The sequence below is a fragment of the Azolla caroliniana genome, unplaced genomic scaffold (assembly GCF_043228905.1).
Source record: "Azolla caroliniana isolate FFs.n. ecotype wild unplaced genomic scaffold, voAzoCaro1.0.p SCAF_12, whole genome shotgun sequence".
NCBI classification, from domain to species: domain Eukaryota; kingdom Viridiplantae; phylum Streptophyta; class Polypodiopsida; order Salviniales; family Salviniaceae; genus Azolla; species Azolla caroliniana.
Genome location: NW_028230447.1, coordinates 8,117,106 through 8,139,519, shown reverse-complemented (window position 1 = coordinate 8,139,519; position 22,414 = coordinate 8,117,106). Strand labels below are relative to the sequence as shown.

General features: G+C 37.8%; 1 protein-coding gene across 1 annotated transcript; it reads right to left on the bottom strand.

The window, feature by feature from the left end:
• Positions 1-1,455: 1,455 nt before the first annotated feature.
• On the bottom strand, positions 1,456-3,312 carry LOC147857022 (cytochrome P450 71AU50-like). Its single transcript, XM_087328598.1, has 2 exons — positions 2,425-3,312; positions 1,456-2,261 (listed from the first exon to the last, which is right to left on the bottom strand). The coding sequence occupies exons 1-2, from the start codon at positions 3,310-3,312 to the stop codon at positions 1,632-1,634; spliced, it is 1,518 nt and encodes a 505-aa protein (XP_087184724.1). The 3' UTR covers positions 1,456-1,631.
• Positions 3,313-22,414: the final 19,102 nt, after the last annotated feature.

Here is a 22,414-nt window from a genome sequence, read left to right as displayed (position 1 = left end):
ACATAATGAAAGATTGATATTAGCTAGTCCCTTTAAGAAACTCTGAAAGCAGATACAATCTGTTCAGGTCTAGAAAATAGTGACTATGGTAATGTTATGGGCATTATGGAAATGTATATGTAATTGACTTTATGATGCAACAGATTTTCGTCTCTCAGAAGTTCTGCTTGAGATATGGGAGAGCTTGCTGGCAATAGTCCGTGGTCAATATGATAATATGCATGGTTCTCTAGAGAATGTTAATAAGAGAAGAAAGAAGCTTCTTCACTTATAGAGAAAGTTGCCCCTCTTTGAAGTGTCAGATCAATGGCCTCAATGAAACTATCGACTTCTATGGAACTTCTCTTGAATAGCAATACACCATGGCAATGTATATCAACAAACTCCAATGCCCTTTAGAATTTTCTATATTTGGTCTTAAGATTACTGGACATCATTGTACATAAAATTTTGTAAGCTTTTGGACAGATAAATTCAAGCTGTAACCTTTGGCATTTTTTTTACTTAATACTATTGAAGAGAATCTTCCAAATAAAAAAATCTAACTAATTTCTTTTGGAAACATTGCTATGTAGCTTTCCTCTGTTAGAACTCATGTTATTGAATAATATCTAGCTCTATCTTGGTGAAAAAGTTGTTGCTTCAACCTATGAACAAACTGTGAAACGTGATATTGTATATGACTAAATCTATGTGCTAGACAACCACAACAAAATGATCTTCATTGCCACTAAATAGGGCCATAATGTCAGGGAAGATAGACATTACCCTTGATACTCTCATTCCTCACATAGTGTCAAACCAAAGACAATGTCATGAATAAAGGATTACTCGACGGGTAAATAGGCCCATAATTGATGGCCCTATTTACTTGCAGTAAAATTGAATAAGGTTATTAGTGTGGTGTAACATTAAATTATATAGAATTATATAAACATTATTATGGATACTCACACACGGATTTGGTAGAGGAAATTATTTTGTTGGGTATTTGTAGCCATTAAGTATGGCTATCTTTTGTTAGGGATGCCAAACGCCTGACACAAATTGTATTGTTAATGGCATCACTATTGGCACATTGCAATGTGACGCTTTTAGTGGCATGTTTTGGGACGCACTTTGTCATGCATTGTTTAGTAACGCATGCATAATGTCACACATAATCCATTTTCCTCAATTTTTATTGCCTTACCAATCGGATTTTTAATCCATAAACAGTCTTACGTTATTGACGCTCATCCTCTTCCTTGAGGAGTTGCTAGAATGAGTTGCTGGAGGCTAACAAAGACATTTGTATATGAAGGTTACATCTAATAAAACCTTGTAGTTTGTCAAATTGCATAACAAAATTAACAAATTAAGAATGAATTTAATTACAGAATTGGTCAAATAGGATGGATAGTAATTACCTAGAGGAATGGCATCTTCGAGGGAGGGGAAATAAAGAAAACGGCGGAAGAAATTACTTGACTAAACTTACAAGACAATAATACATAGCCTACAATTACAATATACACATAAACCATAGGCAATTGCTATGTTACCAAAGGTATTAGAGAGCCTCCCTAAACAATTGCCCTAGTTTGGAATCGATGTGTGTAGTGAATGCAAAGTGTCCCAAGGAGCCTGAACTATATTTTTCTAGGTACAACAATGAGAGGATGGACACGACGGCATCCAAGTCCGCATTTGTCAGACATGTCCAAGGAATGCTGGCCAGGAGGGAGCACGACCTTCCACTCGTCGAACGCATGAACGAGATTCGCAAGTGTAATCTCCACAGTAGGCAAGGCTAGGTTCATACCAGGACAAATCCTTCTCCCGGAACCGAATGGAAGGACCTCAAAGTGTTTCCCTTTCACATCAAGAGAGGAGCTACAAGCATCAAACATGAAGCGGTCAGGCGAAAACACGTGTGGATCATCCGTCCATACGTCGGGGTCGTGTCCGATGGCCCATAGATTTATGAGGACAGTGGTTCCTTTGGGGATCCTATAGCCTCCCAAATCGTCACAGTCATCAAGGGACATGTGTGGGATCAAGAATGGTGCAGGGGGGTGCATCCGGAATGTTTCCTTCACCACAGCTCTCAGGTATGGCAGGCGTGGAATGTCTGATACCTCTACTACATCTCGTTCTCGTCCAACCACAGTATTCAGCTCATCTCGAAGCTTTCCAATGACACTTGGATTGCACAGAATTTCGCTCATCCCCCAATCTATGGCCGTGCTCGTCGACTCCACCCCGGCCGCCATCAACTCCTGCAAATGCAATAACAACATTTCTTTTTCTTTCTTTTTAAAGTGTGTTTGTTAGCCTAATCTACCTTCCATCATCATCATCATGTCCATACATATATTCATTCATTCATTCATTCATTCATTCATTCATTCATTAAGTGTAAGTAAGCGTAAGGGAGGTCACCATTATGCGAGCCTTCACTAACCCTCTGCTAAGCCTGCTCTCCGGCAACAGGAAGACATCTACGATGTCTTGAACCAACTCCTTACTGCTTACCACACCTTTCTCCTCCCGTTCCGCGATGATGCCCTCCATCAAATCATCGAACCACGAATACCACTTCTTCATCGAAGTTTTCGTTTTGTAGTCGAGAAACCCAAGAGAGGGTAAGAATTCACCAATAAGGGGAGCTGTAAGTAAATCAGAAAGTTCATGAATCCGTTGTCGGCACGCGGTGGACTTGCTGATACTTTCGGACCTTCGACTGTCGATTGCATACCACATAATGTCCTGTATGAGGTTCCCTACGCAAGCAGTGAGATTAATGGCATGGCCAGCTTTGCTAGCAGGGATGAGGTGAGTTTGAATGAGGCAGTGGATCTCGTGGGAGATGATGTCCGATTGGAACTCCTTGATCCGGTGCGGTGCGAACATGTGGTCCAAGTAGACCTTCCGTGCCGCTTTCCATTCATTGTTGTAAGGGTGGAAAGCAACCAACTTCTCTCCGAACTCGTGGCCGAAGAGGAGTCTGGCCTGGGGGGACGGCGGGCGGCTCGCGAACGTCTTGTCATGCGTGTCGAGGAGCGCGCGAGCCAGGGATGGGCTGGAAACCACGATCACGGGCCGGGACGCAAGCCGCAGGAAGAAGATGGGACCATATTTCCTGGCGAGCCCCGCGAGGTATCGATGCTGAGTCGCGCCCGCCATCATGAGGTGTGGAATGTTGCCAACAAGAGGGAATTGCAAAGGGCCTGGTGGAAGAAGCCTACTTCTCCTACTCCTCCATTCATTCCCTGCCCATAGTGCAGCCACTGTAACTACTAGTAGAGTCACTAATAATAATGTCTCCATTATTCCCGCCCCCTCACACTAATGCTTGTTGGGGTTGTGAAGGAAGGGGGTGCCACTGCTTGCACATTTATAACGCAGACAACAATAATTGACAGAGGTACGAGAGAGAGAGAGAGAGAGAGAGAGAGAGGTGTGGTGACGATAAAAAGACGTGATTACATATAGAGGTACAAAAAACGTGTCTACTTTAAGGAACGAGGATGAAAAAGGATGTTATCATATCCAAGATCCGGGAACCCTTCGTGGAGCACAATAATTTACGAAAAGAATATCTGGACTTTTGAAATGAAGCCATCAATTAAAGATGAATTGCCTTTGATCAGGAATTGATTGGTGACCAATACTCGCCCTACCACACAATCTTATCTCCATGATCCGGATTAACTTGTAATGTGTGTGTATATATATATATATATATGCATATGTATTGTACGTGACTAATCTGCATGATGGCCGGATTAACTTGTAACGTGTGTATATATATACATATATATATGTGTGCATATGTATTGTACGTGATTAATTTGTTGTCTCCTTAAGCATTAAATCCATGAGCAGCATGCGCTTTACATGTCAACTATTGGTAGCACTTACCCACCCCTTTGGAAAACTACATAGTGAGTCTATAGTTCTCACAACCCCTCCTTTGAGGACAACTATATGTGAGTTGTATGTAATGCGTAGATTGGAAGTTGACTTATTAGGATATCTATGATAAAATTCAAGTATGTACTACCTCTAGCGCATTCGCGTGATTTTCCGTAAGCTCCCCCAAGTCTAGGTTTGACAATTGGGGGTATACAATAACCAATGCATGAGGCACCTATAATATATAGGTTGTTATTCACAACCCTGGAATGCAAAACAATCAAAACTTCAACTTGAGTTCTAGGACATCAACAGGTTCACTTGGAGGTGGGGGATCAAACAACCCGATTCACATTGGAGCTAGAAGCATGTAGTTCATGATATGAGACATGGAACTTTGGATTGAGATGCATGTGGATGGAGGGTAAAAATAACATGTCTAAGAAAACGACGACTTGTCTAAATCTAGTTGACGTGACAATTATAACAACGAAAAGAATGTTCACTACATATGAAGGAATCAATAAAAACTAGATAAACATGATGAATGAAAGGTTCTATTTTCAATGAAAATAGAGCAAAACAAAGGCTAGTTCATTGTTGTTGTGACAAGGTTGGGTTCTACAACGAAATTTAACATTGTAGTTGGGCAACACAATAATATTGAGAAGAAGAACATTTCATGAAAATGGACGTGGACCCAAGAAAAGAAAGATAATTGAATGCTTCCAAAAATCATCATTCAATCTTTATTGTAGCTGAAAAGTCACCATTTGTTCACATGAGCTAAACATTTTGTCATTAACGTCTTATTTTGTTCATGGCATTTTCCAAAGACTTTATACACTCAAAAAGTAGCTTGACAATGACATAAAAAACATGCATACCTTAAATCAAAGAAAACGTGCATATTTTTTCCTCAAACCTATTTTCTTCATTCAGTAATGTAACATAATTGATATACATTTCAACGTTTTCATACATTTCCTCTCTGTAGGCTTCCTCGACCTCCAATCTCTGTTTCTCTCTCTACGGGCTTCCTCGATACATCCACCGCCATGGCCTCTATAGCTTGACAATGACATAGAAAACATGCATACCTTAAATCAAAGAAAACGTGCATATTTTTTGCTCAAATCTATTTTCTTCATTCAATAATGTAACATAATTGATATACATTTCAACGTTTTCATATATTTCCTCTCTATCAGCTTCCTCGGCCTCCAATCTCTGTTTCTCTCTCTGCTGGCTTCCTCGATACATCCACCGCCATGGCCTCTGTAGCTTGACAATGACATAGAAAACATGCATACCATAAATCAAAGAAAACGTGCATATTTTTTGCTCAAATCTAATTTCTTCATTCAGTAATGTAACATAATTGATATAAAATTTCAACGTTTTCATACATTTCCTCTCTATCGACTTCCTCGGCCTCCAATATCTGTTTCTCTCTCTGCTAGCTTCCTCGATACATCCACTGCCATGGCCTCTATAGCTTGACAATGACATAGAAAACATGCATACCTTAAATCACAAAAAACGTGCATAATTTTTGCTCAAATCTATTTTCATCATTCAATAATGTAACATAATTGATATACATTTCAACGTTTTCATCCATTTCCTCTTTATAGGCTTCCTCGGCCTCCAATCTTTGTTTCTCTCTCTGCAGGCTTCCTCGATACATCCACCGCCATGGCCTCTGTATCTTGACAATGACATAGAAAACATGCATACCTTAAATCAAAGAAAACGTGCATATTTTTTGCTCAAATCTATATTCTTCATTCAGTAATGTAACATAATTGATATACATTTCAACGTTTTCATACATTTCTTCTCTGTAGGCTTCCTCGACCTCCAATCTCTGTGTCTCTCTCTGCTGGCTTCCTCGATACATCCACCGCCATGGCCTCTGTAGCTTGACAATGACATAGAAAACATGCATGCCTTAAATCACAAAAAACGTGCATATTTTTTGCTCAAATCTATTTTCTTCATTCAGTAATGTAACTTAATTCATATACATTTCAATGTTTTCATACATTTCCTCTCTATCGGCTTCCTCGGCCTCCAATCTCTGTTTCTCTCTTTGCGGGCTTCCTCGATACATCCATCGCCATGGCCTCTCTAGCTTGACAATGACATAGAAAACATGCATACCTTAAATCAAAGAAAACGTGCATATTTTTTGCTCAAATCTATTTTCTTCATTCAGTAATGTAACTTAATTGATATACATTTCAACGTTTTCATACATTTCCTCTCTATCGGCTTCCTCGGCCTCCAATCTCTGTTTCTCTCTCTGCGGGATTCCTCGATACATCCACCGCCATTGACTCTGTATCTTGACAATGACATATTAAATATGCATACCTTAAATCAAAGAAAACGTGCATATTTTTTGCTCAAACCTATTTTCTTCATTCAGTAATGTAACATAATTGATATACATTTCAACGTTTTCATACATTTCCTCTCTGTAGGCTTCCTTGACCTCCAATCTCTGTTTCTCTTTCTGCGGGCTTCCTCGATACATCCACCGCCATGGCCTGTGTAGCTTGACAATGACATAGAAAACATGTATACCTTAAATAAAAGAAAACGTTCATATTTTTTGCTCAAATCTATTTTATTCATACAATAATGTAACATAATTGATATACATTCCAACGTTTTCATATATTTCCTCTCTATCGGCTTCCTCGGCCTCCAATCTCTGTTTCTCTCTCCGCGGGCTTCCTCGATACATCCACCACCATGGCCTCTGTAGCTTGACAATGACATAGAAAACATGCATACCTTAAATCAAAGAAAACGTGCATATTTTTTGCTCAAATATAATTTCTTCATTCAGTAATGGAACATAATTGATATAAAATTTCAACGTTTTCATACATTTCCTCGTTATCGACTTCCTCGGCCTCCAATCTCTATTTCTCTCTGTGCTGGCTTCCTCGATACATCCACCGCCATTGCCTCCGTAGCTTAACAATGACATAGAAAACATGCATACCTTAAATCACAAAAAACGTGCATAATTTTTGCTCAAATCTATTTCCATCATTCGATAATGTAACATAATTGATATACATTTCAATGTTTTCATCCATTTCCTCTTTGTAGGCTTCCTCGGCCTCCAATCTCTGTTTCTCTCTCTGCTAGCTTCCTCGATACATCCATCGCCATGGCATCTGTAGCTTGACAATGACATAGAAAACATGCATACCTTAAATCAAAGAAAACGTGCATATTTTTTGCTCAAATCTATTTTCTTCATTCAGTAATGTAACTTAATTCATATACATTTCAATGTTTTCATACATTTCCTCTCTATCGGCTTCCTCGGCCTCCAATCTCTGTTTCTCTCTCTACTGGCTTCCTCGATACATCCACAGCCATGGACTCTGTAGCTTGACAATGACATAGAAAACATGCATACCTTAAATCACAAAAAACGTTCATAATTTTTGCTCAAATCTATTTTGATCAATCGATAATGTAACATAATTGATATACATTTCAACGTTTTCATCCATTTCCTCTTTGTAGGCTTCCTCGGCCTCCAATCTCTGTTTCTCTCACTGCGGGCTTCCTCGATACATCCATCGCCATGGCATTTGTAGCTTGACAATGACATAGAAAACATGCATACCTTAAATCAAAGAAAACGTGCATACTTTTTGCTCAAATCTATTTTCTTCATTCAGTAATGTAACTTAATTCATATACATTTCAACGTTTTCATACATTTCCTCTCTATCGGCTTCCTCGGCCTCCAATCTCTGTTTCTCTCTTTGCGGGCTTCCTCAATACATCCACCGCCATGGCCTCTGTATCTTGACAATGACATAGAAAACATGCATACCTTACATCAAAGAAAACGTGCATATTTTTTGCTCAAATCTATTTTCTTCATTCAGTAATGTAATATAGTTGATATACATTTCAACGTTTTCATACATTTCCTCTTTGTAGGCTTCCTCCAATCTCTGTTTCTCTCTCTGCGGGCTTTCTCGATACATCCACCGCCATGGCCTCTGTAGCTTGACAATGACATAGAAAACATGCATACCTTAAATCACAGAAAACGTGCATATTTTTTGCTCAAATCTATTTTCTTCATTTAGTAATGTAACATAATTGATATACATTTCAATGTTTTCATATATTTCGTCTCTGTACGCTTCCTTGGCCTCCAATCTCTGTTTCTCTCTCTACGGGCTTCCTCCATACATCCATCGCCATGGCCTCTTTAGGTTGACAATGACATAGAAAACATGCATACCTTAAATCAAAGAAAACGTGCATATTTTTTGCCAAATCATTTTCTTCATTTAGTAATGTAACATAGTTGATATACAATTCACCGTTTTCATACATTTCCTCTCTGTAGGCTTCCTTGGCCTCGAATCTCTGTTTCTCTGTCCTTGCGGGCTTCCTCGATACATCCACCGCCATGGCCTCTTTTGCTTTCCCCTTTCCCGCTTCCTTTTTTCTAGAATTACATTCATACCCCTCCCTCTTTTAGTAAATTTCTCGTACCCCTCCCCCTTTCATTCTTCTTAATCTCACTCTACCCTTTCCTCCTCCACTTTAATTTCCAATATACCCTCCAATTCTTCCTAACCCGCTCCTTTTCTCAAAGATCTCCATACATTCTAACCTACTTCACCATCCCTAACTTCCACCTCACACACTTCTCTCTTACTCTTCCTCTCTCTTTCTCTGTCACACTCCCCTACATGTTTTTCAAATAACCCCAAAAAATCTTCTATGCCACACCAAATATATCAAACCCCATATCTCCTACATCATCAAATTTGAACACGCACACACACACACACACACACACACACACACACACACACTCATCCCTTATCTTCCCTATATAAACCCCTCCAATTCTAAATGGTCATGTGCACTAATGAGCTCCTTAGGAGCAAAACTAGTTTGCCACATTAACCATTTCTTTGTATAACTTTCTAAGTTTGTTAATATGAATTAGTTTTTAGTCTATTTCTCTCTCTCTAAACTTTGTACATATCTCTCTCTCTCTCTCTCTCTCTATAATTCTCACTCTTAATCCCACATTCACCCACCGATTGTATACCGTTCACACTCCATGTATTGACCTCACGGTCTAGAACTCACAATTCATACATTTCCTCTCTGTAGGCTTCCTCGACCTCCAATCTCTGTTTCTCTCTCTACGGGCTTCCTACATACATCCATCGCCATGGCCTCTCTAGCTTGACAATGACATAGAAAACATGCATACCTTAAATAAAAGAAAACGTGCATATTTTTTGCTCAAATCGATTTTCTTCATTTAGTAATGTAACATAATTGATATACATTTCAACGTTTTCATACATTTCCTCTTTGTAGTCTTCCCCGACATCCAATCTCTGTTTCTCTCTTTGCGGGCTTCCTCGATACATCCACCGCCATGGCCTCTGTAGCTTGACAACGACATAGAAAACATGCATACCTTAAATCAAAGAAAACGTGCATATTTTTTGCTCAAATCATTTTCTTCATTTAGTAATGTAACATAATTGATATACATTTCTACGTTTTCATACATTTCCTCTCTATCGGCTTCGTCGGCCTCCAACTCTGTTTCTCTCTCTGCGGGCTTCCTCGCTACATCAACCGCCATGGCCTCTATAGCTTGACAATGACATATAAAACATGTATACCTTATATCACAGAAAACGTGCATATTTTTTAATCAAAGCTATTTTCTTTATTCAGTAATGTAACATAATTGATATACATTTCAACGTTTTCATACATTCCTTTGTACGCTTCGTCGGCCTCCAATCTCTGTTTCTCTATCTCCATGCTTGCTTGATACATCGACCGCCATGGCCTCTATAACCTGACAATGACATAGAAAACATGCATACCTTAAATCACAGAAAACGTGCATATTTTTTAGTCAAATCTATTTTCTTCATTCAGTAATGTAACATCATTGATATACATTTCAACGTTTTCATACATTTCCTCTGTGTAGGCTTCCTCGGCCTCCAATCTTTGTTTCTCTCTCTACGGGCTTCCTCCATACATCCATCGCCATGGCCTCTCTAGCTTGACAATGACATAGAAAACATGCATACCTTAAATCAAAGAAAACGTGCATATTTTTTGCTCAAATCGATTTTCTTCATTTAGTAATGTAACATAATTGATATACATTTCAACGTTTTCATACATTTCCTCTTTGTAGTCTTCCCCGACCTCCAATCTCTGTTTCTCTCTTTGCGGGCTTCCTCGATACATCCACCGCCATGGCCTTTGTAGCTTGACAACGACATAGAAAACATGCATACCTTAAATCAAAGAAAACGTGCATATTTTTTGCTCAAATCATTTTCTTCATTTAGTAATGTAACATAATTGATATACATTTCTACGTTTTCATACATTTCCTCTCTATCGGCTTCGTCGGCCTCCAACTCTGTTTCTCTCTCTGCGGGCTTCCTCCCTACATCAACCGCCATGGCCTCTATAGCTTGACAATGACATAGAAAACATGTATACCTTAAATCACAGAAAACGTGCATATTTTTTAATCAAAGCTATTTTCTTTATTCAGTAATGTAACATAATTGATATACATTTCAACGTTTTCATACATTCCTCTTTGTACGCTTCGTCGGCCTCCAATCTCTGTTTCTCTATCTCCATGCTTCCTTGATACATCGACCGCCATGGCCTCTATAACTTGACAATGACATAGAAAACATGCATACCTTAAATCACAGAAAACGTGCATATTTTTTAGTCAAATCTATTTTCTTCATTCAGTAATGTAACATCATTGATATACATTTCAACGTTTTCATACATTTCCTCTCTGTAGGCTTCCTCGGCCTCCAATCTTTGTTTCTCTCTCTACGGGCTTCCTCCATACATCCATCGCCATGGCCTCTCTAGCTTGACAATGACATAGAAAACATGCATACCTTAAATCAAAGAAAACGTGCATATTTTTTAGTCAAATCGATTTTCTTCATTCAGTAATGTAACAAAATTGATATACATTTCAACGTTTTCATACATTTCCTCTTTGTAGTCTTCCCCGACCTCCAATCTCTGTTTCTCTCTTTGCGGGCTTCCTCGATACATCCACCGCCATGGCCTCTGTAGTTTGACAACGACATAGAAAACATCCATACCTTAAATCAAAGAAAACGTGCATATTTTTTGCTCAAATCATTTTCTTCATTTAGTAATGTAACATAATTGATATACATTTCTACGTTTTCATACATTTCCTCTCTATCGGCTTCGTCGGCCTCCAACTCTGTTTCTCTCTCTGCGGGCTTCCTCCCTACATCAACCGCCATGGCCTCTATAGCTTGACAATGACATATAAAACATGTATACCTTAAATCACAGAAAACGTGCATATTTTTTAATCAAAGCTATTTTCTTTATTCAGTAATGTAACATAATTGATATACATTTCAACGTTTTCATACATTCCTCTTTGTACGCTTCGTCGGCCTCCAATCTCTGTTTCTCTATCTCCATGCTTCCTTGATACATCGACCGCCATGGCCTCTATAACTTGACAATGACATAGAAAACATGCATACCTTAAATCACAGAAAACGTGCATATTTTTTAGTCAAATCTATTTTCTTCATTCAGTAATGTAACAAAATTGATATACATTTCAACGTTTTCATACATTTCCTCTTTGTAGTCTTCCCCGACCTCCAATCTCTGTTTCTCTCTTTGCGGGCTTCCTCGATACATCCACCGCCATGGCCTTTGTAGCTTGACAACGACATAGAAAACATGCATACCTTAAATCAAAGAAAACGTGCATATTTTTTGCGCAAATCATTTTCTTCATTTAGTAATGTAACATAATTGATATACATTTCTACGTTTTCATACATTTCCTCTCTATCGGCTTCGTCGGCCTCCAACTCTGTTTCTCTCTCTGCGGGCTTCCTCCCTACATCAACCGCCATGGCCTCTATAGCTTGACAATGACATAGAAAACATGTATACCTTAAATCACAGAAAACGTGCATATTTTTTAATCAAAGCTATTTTCTTTATTCAGTAATGTAACATAATTGATATACATTTCAACGTTTTCATACATTCCTCTTTGTACGCTTCGTCGGCCTCCAATCTCTGTTTCTCTATCTCCATGCTTCCTTGATACATCGACCGCCATGGCCTCTATAACTTGACAATGACATAGAAAACATGCATACCTTAAATCACAGAAAACGTGCATATTTTTTAGTCAAATCTATTTTCTTCATTTAGTAATGTAACATCATTGATATACATTTCAACGTTTTCATACATTTCCTCTCTGTAGGCTTCCTCGGCCTCCAATCTTTGTTTCTCTCTCTACGGGCTTCCTCCATACATCCATCGCCATGGCGTCTCTAGCTTGACAATGACATAGAAAACATGCATACCTTAAATCAAAGAAAACGTGCATATTTTTTGCTTAAATCGATTTTCTTCATTTAGTAATGTAACATAATTGATATACATTTCAACGTTTTCATACATTTCCTCTTTGTAGTCTTCCCCGACCTCCAATCTCTGTTTCTCTCTTTGCGGGCTTCCTCGATACATCCACCGCCATGGCCTCTGTAGCTTGACAACGACATAGAAAACATCCATACCTTAAATCAAAGAAAACGTGTATATTTTTTGCTCAAATCATTTTCTTCATTTAGTAATGTAACATAATTGATATACATTTCTACGTTTTCATACATTTCCTCTCTATCGGCTTCGTCGGCCTCCAACTCTGTTTCTCTCTCTGCGGGCTTCCTCCCTACATCAACTGCCATGGCCTCTATAGCTTGACAATGACATAGAAAACATGTATACCTTAAATCACAGAAAACGTGCATATTTTTTAATCAAAGCTATTTTCTTTATTCAGTAATGTAACATAATTGATATACATTTCAACGTTTTCATACATTCCTCTTTGTACGCTTCGTCGGCCTCCAATCTCTGTTTCTCTATCTCCATGCTTCCTTGATACATCGACCGCCATGGCCTCTATAACTTGACAATGACATAGAAAACATGCATACCTTAAATCACAGAAAACGTGCATATTTTTTAGTCAAATCTATTTTCTTCATTCAGTAATGTAACATCATTGATATACATTTCAACGTTTTCATACATTTCCTCTCTGTAGGCTTCCTCGGCCTCCAATCTTTGTTTCTCTCTCTACGGGCTTCCTCCATACATCCATCGCCATGGCCTCTCTAGCTTGACAATGACATAGAAAACATGCATACCTTAAATCAAAGAAAACGTGCATATTTTTTGCTCAAATCGATTTTCTTCATTCAGTAATGTAACATAATTGATATACATTTCAACGTTTTCATACATTTCCTCTTTGTAGTCTTCCCCGACCTCCAATCTCTGTTTCTCTCTTTGCGGGCTTCCTCGATACATCCACCGCCATGGCCTCTGTAGTTTGACAACGACATAGAAAACATCCATACCTTAAATCAAAGAAAACGTGTATATTTTTTGCTCAAATCATTTTCTTCATTTAGTAATGTAACATAATTGATATACATTTCTACGTTTTCATACATTTCCTCTCTATCGGCTTCGTCGGCCTCCAACTCTGTTTCTCTCTCTACGGGCTTCCTCCATACATCAACCGCCATGGCCTCTATAGCTTGACAATGACATATAAAACATGTATACCTTAAATCACAGAAAATGTGCATATTTTTTAATCAAAGCTATTTTCTTTATTCAGTAATGTAACATAATTGATATACATTTCAACGTTTTCATACATTCCTCTTTGTACGCTTCGTCGGCCTCCAATCTCTGTTTCTCTATCTCCATGCTTCCTTGATACATCGACCGCCATGGCCTCTATAACTTGACAATGACATAGAAAACATGCATACCTTAAATCATAGAAAACGTGCATATTTTTTAGTCAAATCGATTTTCTTCATTTAGTAATGTAACATCATTGATATACATTTCAACGTTTTCATACATTTCCTCTTTGTAGTCTTCCCCGACCTCCAATCTCTGTTTCTCTCTTTGCGGGCTTCCTCGATACATCCACCGCCATGGCCTCTGTAGCTTGACAACGACATAGAAAACATCCATACCTTAAATCAAAGAAAACGTGTATATTTTTTGCTCAAATCATTTTCTTCATTTAGTAATGTAACATAATTGATATACATTTCTACGTTTTCATACATTTCCTCTCTATCGGCTTCGTCGGCCTCCAACTCTGTTTCTCTCTCTGCGGGCTTCCTCGCTACATCAACCGCCATGGCCTCTATAGCTTGACAATGACATATAAAACATGTATACCTTAAATCACAGAAAATGTGCATATTTTTTAATCAAAGCTATTTTCTTTATTCAGTAATGTAACATAATTGATATACATTTCAACGTTTTCATACATTCCTCTTTGTACGCTTCGTCGGCCTCCAATCTCTGTTTCTCTATCTCCATGCTTCCTTGATACATCGACCGCCATGGCCTCTATAACTTGACAATGACATAGAAAACATGCATACCTTAAATCACAGAAAACGTGCATATTTTTTAGTCAAATCTATTTTCTTCATTCAGTAATGTAACAAAATTGATATACATTTCAACGTTTTCATACATTTCCTCTTTGTAGTCTTCCCCGACCTCCAATCTCTGTTTCTCTCTTTGCGGGCTTCCTCGATACATCCACCGCCATGGCCTTTGTAGCTTGACAACGACATAGAAAACATGCATACCTTAAATCAAAGAAAAAGTGCATATTTTTTGCGCAAATCATTTTCTTCATTTAGTAATGTAACATAATTGATATACATTTCTACGTTTTCATACATTTCCTCTCTATCGGCTTCGTCGGCCTCCAACTCTGTTTCTCTCTCTGCGGGCTTCCTCCCTACATCAACCGCCATGGCCTCTATAGCTTGACAATGACATAGAAAACATGTATACCTTAAATCACAGAAAACGTGCATATTTTTTAATCAAAGCTATTTTCTTTATTCAGTAATGTAACATAATTGATATACATTTCAACGTTTTCATACATTCCTCTTTGTACGCTTCGTCGGCCTCCAATCTCTGTTTCTCTATCTCCATGCTTCCTTGATACATCGACCGCCATGGCCTCTATAACTTGACAATGACATAGAAAACATGCATACCTTAAATCACAGAAAACGTGCATATTTTTTAGTCAAATCTATTTTCTTCATTTAGTAATGTAACATCATTGATATACATTTCAACGTTTTCATACATTTCCTCTCTGTAGGCTTCCTCGGCCTCCAATCTTTGTTTCTCTCTCTACAGGCTTCCTCCATACATCCATCGCCATGGCGTCTCTAGCTTGACAATGACATAGAAAACATGCATACCTTAAATCAAAGAAAACGTGCATATTTTTTGCTCAAATCGATTTTCTTCATTTAGTAATGTAACATAATTGATATACATTTCAACGTTTTCATACATTTCCTCTTTGTAGTCTTCCCCGACCTCCAATCTCTGTTTCTCTCTTTGCGGGCTTCCTCGATACATCCACCGCCATGGCCTCTGTAGCTTGACAACGACATAGAAAACATCCATACCTTAAATCAAAGAAAACGTGTATATTTTTCGCTCAAATCATTTTCTTCATTTAGTAATGTAACATAATTGATATACATTTCTACGTTTTCATACATTTCCTCTCTATCGGCTTCGTCGGCCTCCAACTCTGTTTCTCTCTCTGCGGGCTTCCTCCCTACATCAACCGCCATGGCCTCTATAGCTTGACAATGACATATAAAACATGTATACCTTAAATCACAGAAAATGTGCATATTTTTTAATCAAAGCTATTTTCTTTATTCAGTAATGTAACATAATTGATATACATTTCAACGTTTTCATACATTCCTCTTTGTACGCTTCGTCGGCCTCCAATCTCTGTTTCTCTATCTCCATGCTTCCTTGATACGTCGACCGCCATGGCCTCTATAACTTGACAATGACATAGAAAACATGCATACCTTAAATCACAGAAAACGTGCATATTTTTTAGTCAAATCTATTTTCTTCATTCAGTAATGTAACATAATTGATATACATTTCAACGTTTTCATACATTTCCTCTTTGTAGTCTTCCCCGACCTCCAATCTCTGTTTCTCTTTTTGCGGGCTTCCTCGATACATCCACCGCCATGGCCTTTGTAGCTTGACAACGACATAGAAAACATGCATACCTTAAATCAAAGAAAACGTGCATATTTTTTGCTCAAATCATTTTCTTCATTTAGTAATGTAACATAATTGATATACATTTCTACGTTTTCATACATTTCCTCTCTATCGGCTTCGTCGGCCTCCAACTCTGTTTCTCTCTCTACGGGCTTCCTCCCTACATCAACCGCCATGGCCTCTATAGCTTGACAATGACATAGAAAACATGTATACCTTAAATCACAGAAAACGTGCATATTTTTTAATCAAAGCTATTTTCTTTATTCAGTAATGTAACATAATTGATATACATTTCAACGTTTTCATACATTCCTCTTTGTACGCTTCGTCGGCCTCCAATCTCTGTTTCTCTATCTCCATGCTTCCTTGATACATCGACCGCCATGGCCTCTATAACTTGACAATGACATAGAAAACATGCATACCTTAAATCACAGAAAACGTGCATATTTTTTAGTCAAATCTAATTGCTTCATTTAGTAATGTAACATAATTGATATACATTTCAACGTTTTCATACATTCCTCTTTGTACGCTTCGTCGGCCTCCAATCTCTGTTTCTCTATCTCCATGCTTCCTTGATACATCGATTGCCATGGCCTCTATAACTTGACAATGACATAGAAAACATGCATACCTTAAATCACAGAAAACGTGCATATTTTTTAGTCAAATCTATTTTCTTCATTCAGTAATGTAACATAATTGATATACATTTCAACGTTTTCATACATTTCCTCTTTGTAGTCTTCCCCGACCTCCAATCTCTGTTTCTCTCTTTGCGGGCTTCCTCGATACATCCACCGCCATGGCCTTTGTAGCTTGACAACGACATAGAAAACATGCATACCTTAAATCAAAGAAAACGTGCATATTTTTTGCTCAAATCATTTTCTTCATTTAGTAATGTAACATAATTGATATACATTTCTACGTTTTCATACATTTCCTCTCTATCGGCTTCGTCGGCCTCCAACTCTGTTTCTCTCTCTGCGGGCTTCCTCCCTACATCAACCGCCATGGCCTCTATAGCTTGACAATGACATAGAAAACATGTATACCTTAAATCACAGAAAACGTGCATATTTTTTAATCAAAGCTATTTTCTTTATTCAGTAATGTAACATAATTGATATACATTTCAACGTTTTCATACATTCCTCTTTGTACGCTTCGTCGGCCTCCAATCTCTGTTTCTCTATCTCCATGCTTCCTTGATACATCGACCGCCATGGCCTCTATAACTTGACAATGACATAGAAAACATGCATACCTTAAATCACAGAAAACGTGCATATTTTTTAGTCAAATCTATTTTCTTCATTCAGTAATGTAACATAATTGATATACATTTCAACGTTTTCATACATTTCCTCTCTGTAGGCTTCCTCGGCCTCCAATCTTTGTTTCTCTCTCTACGGGCTTCCTCCATACATCCATCGCCATGGCCTCTCTAGCTTGACAATGACATAGAAAACATGCATACCTTAAATCAAAGAAAACGTGCATATTTTTTGCTCAAATCGATTTTCTTCATTTAGTAATGTAACATAATTGATATACATTTCAACGTTTTCATACATTTCCTCTTTGTAGTCTTCCCCGACCTCCAATCTCTGTTTCTCTCTTTGCGGGCTTCCTCGATACATTCACCGCCATGGCCTCTGTAGCTTGACAACGACATAGAAAACATCCATACCTTAAATCAAAGAAAACGTGTATATTTTTTGCTCAAATCATTTTCTTCATTTAGTAATGTAACATAATTGATATACATTTCTACGTTTTCATACATTTCCTCTCTATCGGCTTCGTCGGCCTCCAACTCTGTTTCTCTCTCTGCGGGCTTCCTCGCTACATCAACCGCCATGGCCTCTATAGCTTGACAATGACATATAAAACATGTATACCTTAAATCACAGAAAATGTGCATATTTTTTAATCAAAGCTATTTTCTTTATTCAGTAATGTAACATAATTGATATACATTTCAACGTTTTCATACATTCCTCTTTGTACGCTTCGTCGGCCTCCAATCTCTGTTTCTCTATCTCCATGCTTCCTTGATACATCGACCGCCATGGCCTCTATAACTTGACAATGACATAGAAAACATGCATACCTTAAATCACAGAAAACGTGCATATTTTTTAGTCAAATCTATTTTCTTCATTCAGTAATGTAACATCATTGATATACATTTCAACGTTTTCATACATTTCCTCTCTGTAGGCTTCCTCGGCCTCCAATCTTTGTTTCTCTCTCTACGGGCTTCCTCCATACATCCATCGCCATGGCCTCTCTAGCTTGACAATGACATAGAAAACATGCATACCTTAAATCAAAGAAAACGTGCATATTTTTTGCTCAAATCGATTTTCTTCATTTAGTAATGTAACATAATTGATATACATTTCAACGTTTTCATACATTTCCTCTTTGTAGTCTTCCCCGACCTCCAATCTCTGTTTCTCTCTTTGCGGGCTTCCTCGATACATCCACCGCCATGGCCTTTGTAGCTTGACAACGACATAGAAAACATGCATACCTTAAATCAAAGAAAACGTGCATATTTTTTGCTCAAATCATTTTCTTCATTTAGTAATGTAACATAATTGATATACATTTCTACGTTTTCATACATTTCCTCTCTATCGGCTTCGTCGGCCTCCAACTCTGTTTCTCTCTCTGCGGGCTTCCTCGCTACATCAACCGCCATGGCCTCTGTAGCTTGACAATGACATAGAAAACATGTATACCTTAAATCACAGAAAACGTGCATATTTTTTAATCAAATCTATTTTCTTCATTCAGTATTGTAACATAATTGATATATATTTGAACGTTTTCATACATTCCTCTCCGTAGGCTTCCTCGGCCTCCAATCTCTGTTTCCCTATCTGCGTGCGTCCTTGATACATCCACCGCCATGGCCTCTGTAACTTGACAATGACATAGAAAACATGCATGCCTTAAATCAAAGAAAACGTGCATATTTTTTGCTTAATTCTATATTCTTCATATAGTAATATAACATAATTGATATACATGTCAACGTTTTCATACATTTCCTCTTTGTAGGTTTCCTTAGCGTCTAATCTCTTTTTCTTTGTCTACGGGTTTCCTCGATACATCCAACGCCATGGCCTCTGTAGCTTGACAATGACATAGAAAACATGCATACCTTAAATCAAAGAAAACGTGCATATTTTTTGCTCAAATCATTTTCTTCATTTAGTAATGTAATATAATTGATATACATTTCTACGTTTTCATACATTTCCTCTCTATCGGCTTCGTCGGCCTCCAACTCTGTTTCTCTCTCTGCGGGCTTCCTCCCTACATCAACCGCCATGGCCTCTATAGCTTGACATTGACATAGAAAACATGTATACCTTAAATCACAGAAAACGTGCATATTTTTTAATCAAAACTATTTTCTTTATTCAGTAATGTAACATAATTGATATACATTTCAACGTTTTCATACAGTCCTCTTTGTACGCTTCGTCGGCCTCCAATCTCTGTTTCTCTATCTCCATGCTTCCTTGATACATCGACCGCCATGGCCTCTATAACTTGACAATGACATAGAAAACATGCATACCTTAAATCACAGAAAACGTGCATATTTTTTAGTCAAATCTATTTTCTTCATTCAGTAATGTAACATCATTGATATACATTTCAACGTTTTCATACATTTCCTCTCTGTAGGCTTCCTCGGCCTCCAATCTTTGTTTCTCTCTCTACGGGCTTCCTCCATACATCCATCGCCATGGCCTCTCTAGCTTGACAATGACATAGAAAACATGCATACCTTAAATCAAAGAAAACGTGCATATTTTTTGCTCAAATCGATTTTCTTCATTTAGTAATGTAACATAATTGATATACATTTCAACGTTTTCATACATTTCCTCTTTGTAGTCTTCCCCGACCTCCAATCTCTGTTTCTCTCTTTGCGGGCTTCCTCGATACATCCACCGCCATGGCCTTTGTAGCTTGACAACGACATAGAAAACATGCATACCTTAAATCAAAGAAAACATGCATATTTTTTGCTCAAATCATTTTCTTCATTTAGTAATGTAACATAATTGATATACATTTCTACGTTTTCATACATTTCCTCTCTATCGGCTTCGTCGGCCTCCAACTCTGTTTCTCTCTCTACGGGCTTCCTCCCTACATCAACCGCCATGGCCTCTATAGCTTGACAATGACATAGAAAACATGTATACCTTAAATCACAGAAAACGTGCATATTTTTTAATCAAAGCTATTTTCTTTATTCAGTAATGTAACATAATTGATATACATTTCAACGTTTTCATACATTCCTCTTTGTACGCTTCGTCGGCCTCCAATCTCTGTTTCTCTATCTCCATGCTTCCTTGATACATCGACCGCCATGGCCTCTATAACTTGACAATGACATAGAAAACATGCATACCTTAAATCACAGAAAACGTGCATATTTTTTAGTCAAATCTATTTTCTTCATTCAGTAATGTAACATCATTGATATACATTTCAACGTTTTCATACATTTCCTCTCTGTAGGCTTCCTCGGCCTCCAATCTTTGTTTCTCTCTCTACGGGCTTCCTCCATACATCCATCGCCATGGCCTCTCTAGCTTGACAATGACATAGAAAACATGCATACCTTAAATCAAAGAAAACGTGCATATTTTTTGCTCAAATCGATTTTCTTCATTTAGTAATGTAACATAATTGATATACATTTCAACGTTTTCATACATTTCCTCTTTGTAGTCTTCCCCGACCTCCAATCTCTGTTTCTCTCTTTGTGGGCTTCCTCGATACATCCACCGCCATGGCCTCTGTAGCTTGACAACGACATAGAAAACATCCATACCTTAAATCAAAGAAAACGTGTATATTTTTTGCTCAAATCATTTTCTTCATTTAGTAATGTAACATAATTGATATACATTTCTACGTTTTCATACATTTCCTCTCTATCGGCTTCGTCGGCCTCCAACTCTGTTTCTCTCTCTGCGGGCTTCCTCGCTACATCAACCGCTATGGCCTCTATAGCTTGACAATGACATATAAAACATGTATACCTTAAATCACAGAAAATGTGCATATTTTTTAATCAAAGCTATTTTCTTTATTCAGTAATGTAACATAATTGATATACATTTCAACGTTTTCATACATTCCTCTTTGTACGCTTCGTCGGCCTCCAATCTCTGTTTCTCTATCTCCATGCTTCCTTGATACGTTGACCGCCATGGCCTCTATAACTTGACAATGACATAGAAAACATGCATACCTTAAATCACAGAAAACGTGCATATTTTTTAGTCAAATCTATTTTCTTCATTCAGTAATGTAACATAATTGATATACATTTCAACGTTTTCATACATTTCCTCTCTGTAGGCTTCCTCGGCCTCCAATCTTTGTTTCTCTCTCTACGGGCTTCCTCCATACATCCATCGCCATGGCCTCTCTAGCTTGACAATGACATAGAAAACATGCATACCTTAAATCAAAGAAAACGTGCATATTTTTTGCTCAAATCGATTTTCTTCATTTAGTAATGTAACATAATTGATATACATTTCAACGTTTTCATACATTTCCTCTTTGTAGTCTTCCCCGACCTCCAATCTCTGTTTCTCTCTTTGCGGGCTTCCTCGATACATTCACCGCCATGGCCTCTGTAGCTTGACAACGACATAGAAAACATCCATACCTTAAATCAAAGAAAACGTGTATATTTTTTGCTCAAATCATTTTCTTCATTTAGTAATGTAACATAATTGATATACATTTCTACGTTTTCATACATTTCCTCTCTATCGGCTTCGTCGGCCTCCAACTCTGTTTCTCTCTCTGCGGGCTTCCTCGCTACATCAACCGCCATGGCCTCTATAGCTTGACAATGACATATAAAACATGTATACCTTAAATCACAGAAAATGTGCATATTTTTTAATCAAAGCTATTTTCTTTATTCAGTAATGTAACATAATTGATATACATTTCAACGTTTTCATACATTCCTCTTTGTACGCTTCGTCGGCCTCCAATCTCTGTTTCTCTATCTCCATGCTTCCTTGATACATCGACCGCCATGGCCTCTATAACTTGACAATGACATAGAAAACATGCATACCTTAAATCACAGAAAACGTGCATATTTTTTAGTCAAATCTATTTTCTTCATTCAGTAATGTAACATCATTGATATACA

Excerpts from the sequence above, each read along its gene's own strand:
- LOC147857022 (XM_087328598.1), bottom strand. The coding sequence starts at position 3,312 with ATGGAGACATTATTATTAGTGACTCTACTAGTAGTTACAGTGGCTGCA. Across the intron at positions 2,262-2,424 it reads TAGTGAAGGCTCGCATAATG|GAGTTGATGGCGGCCGGGGT; the intron begins GTGACCTCCCTT and ends TTGCATTTGCAG.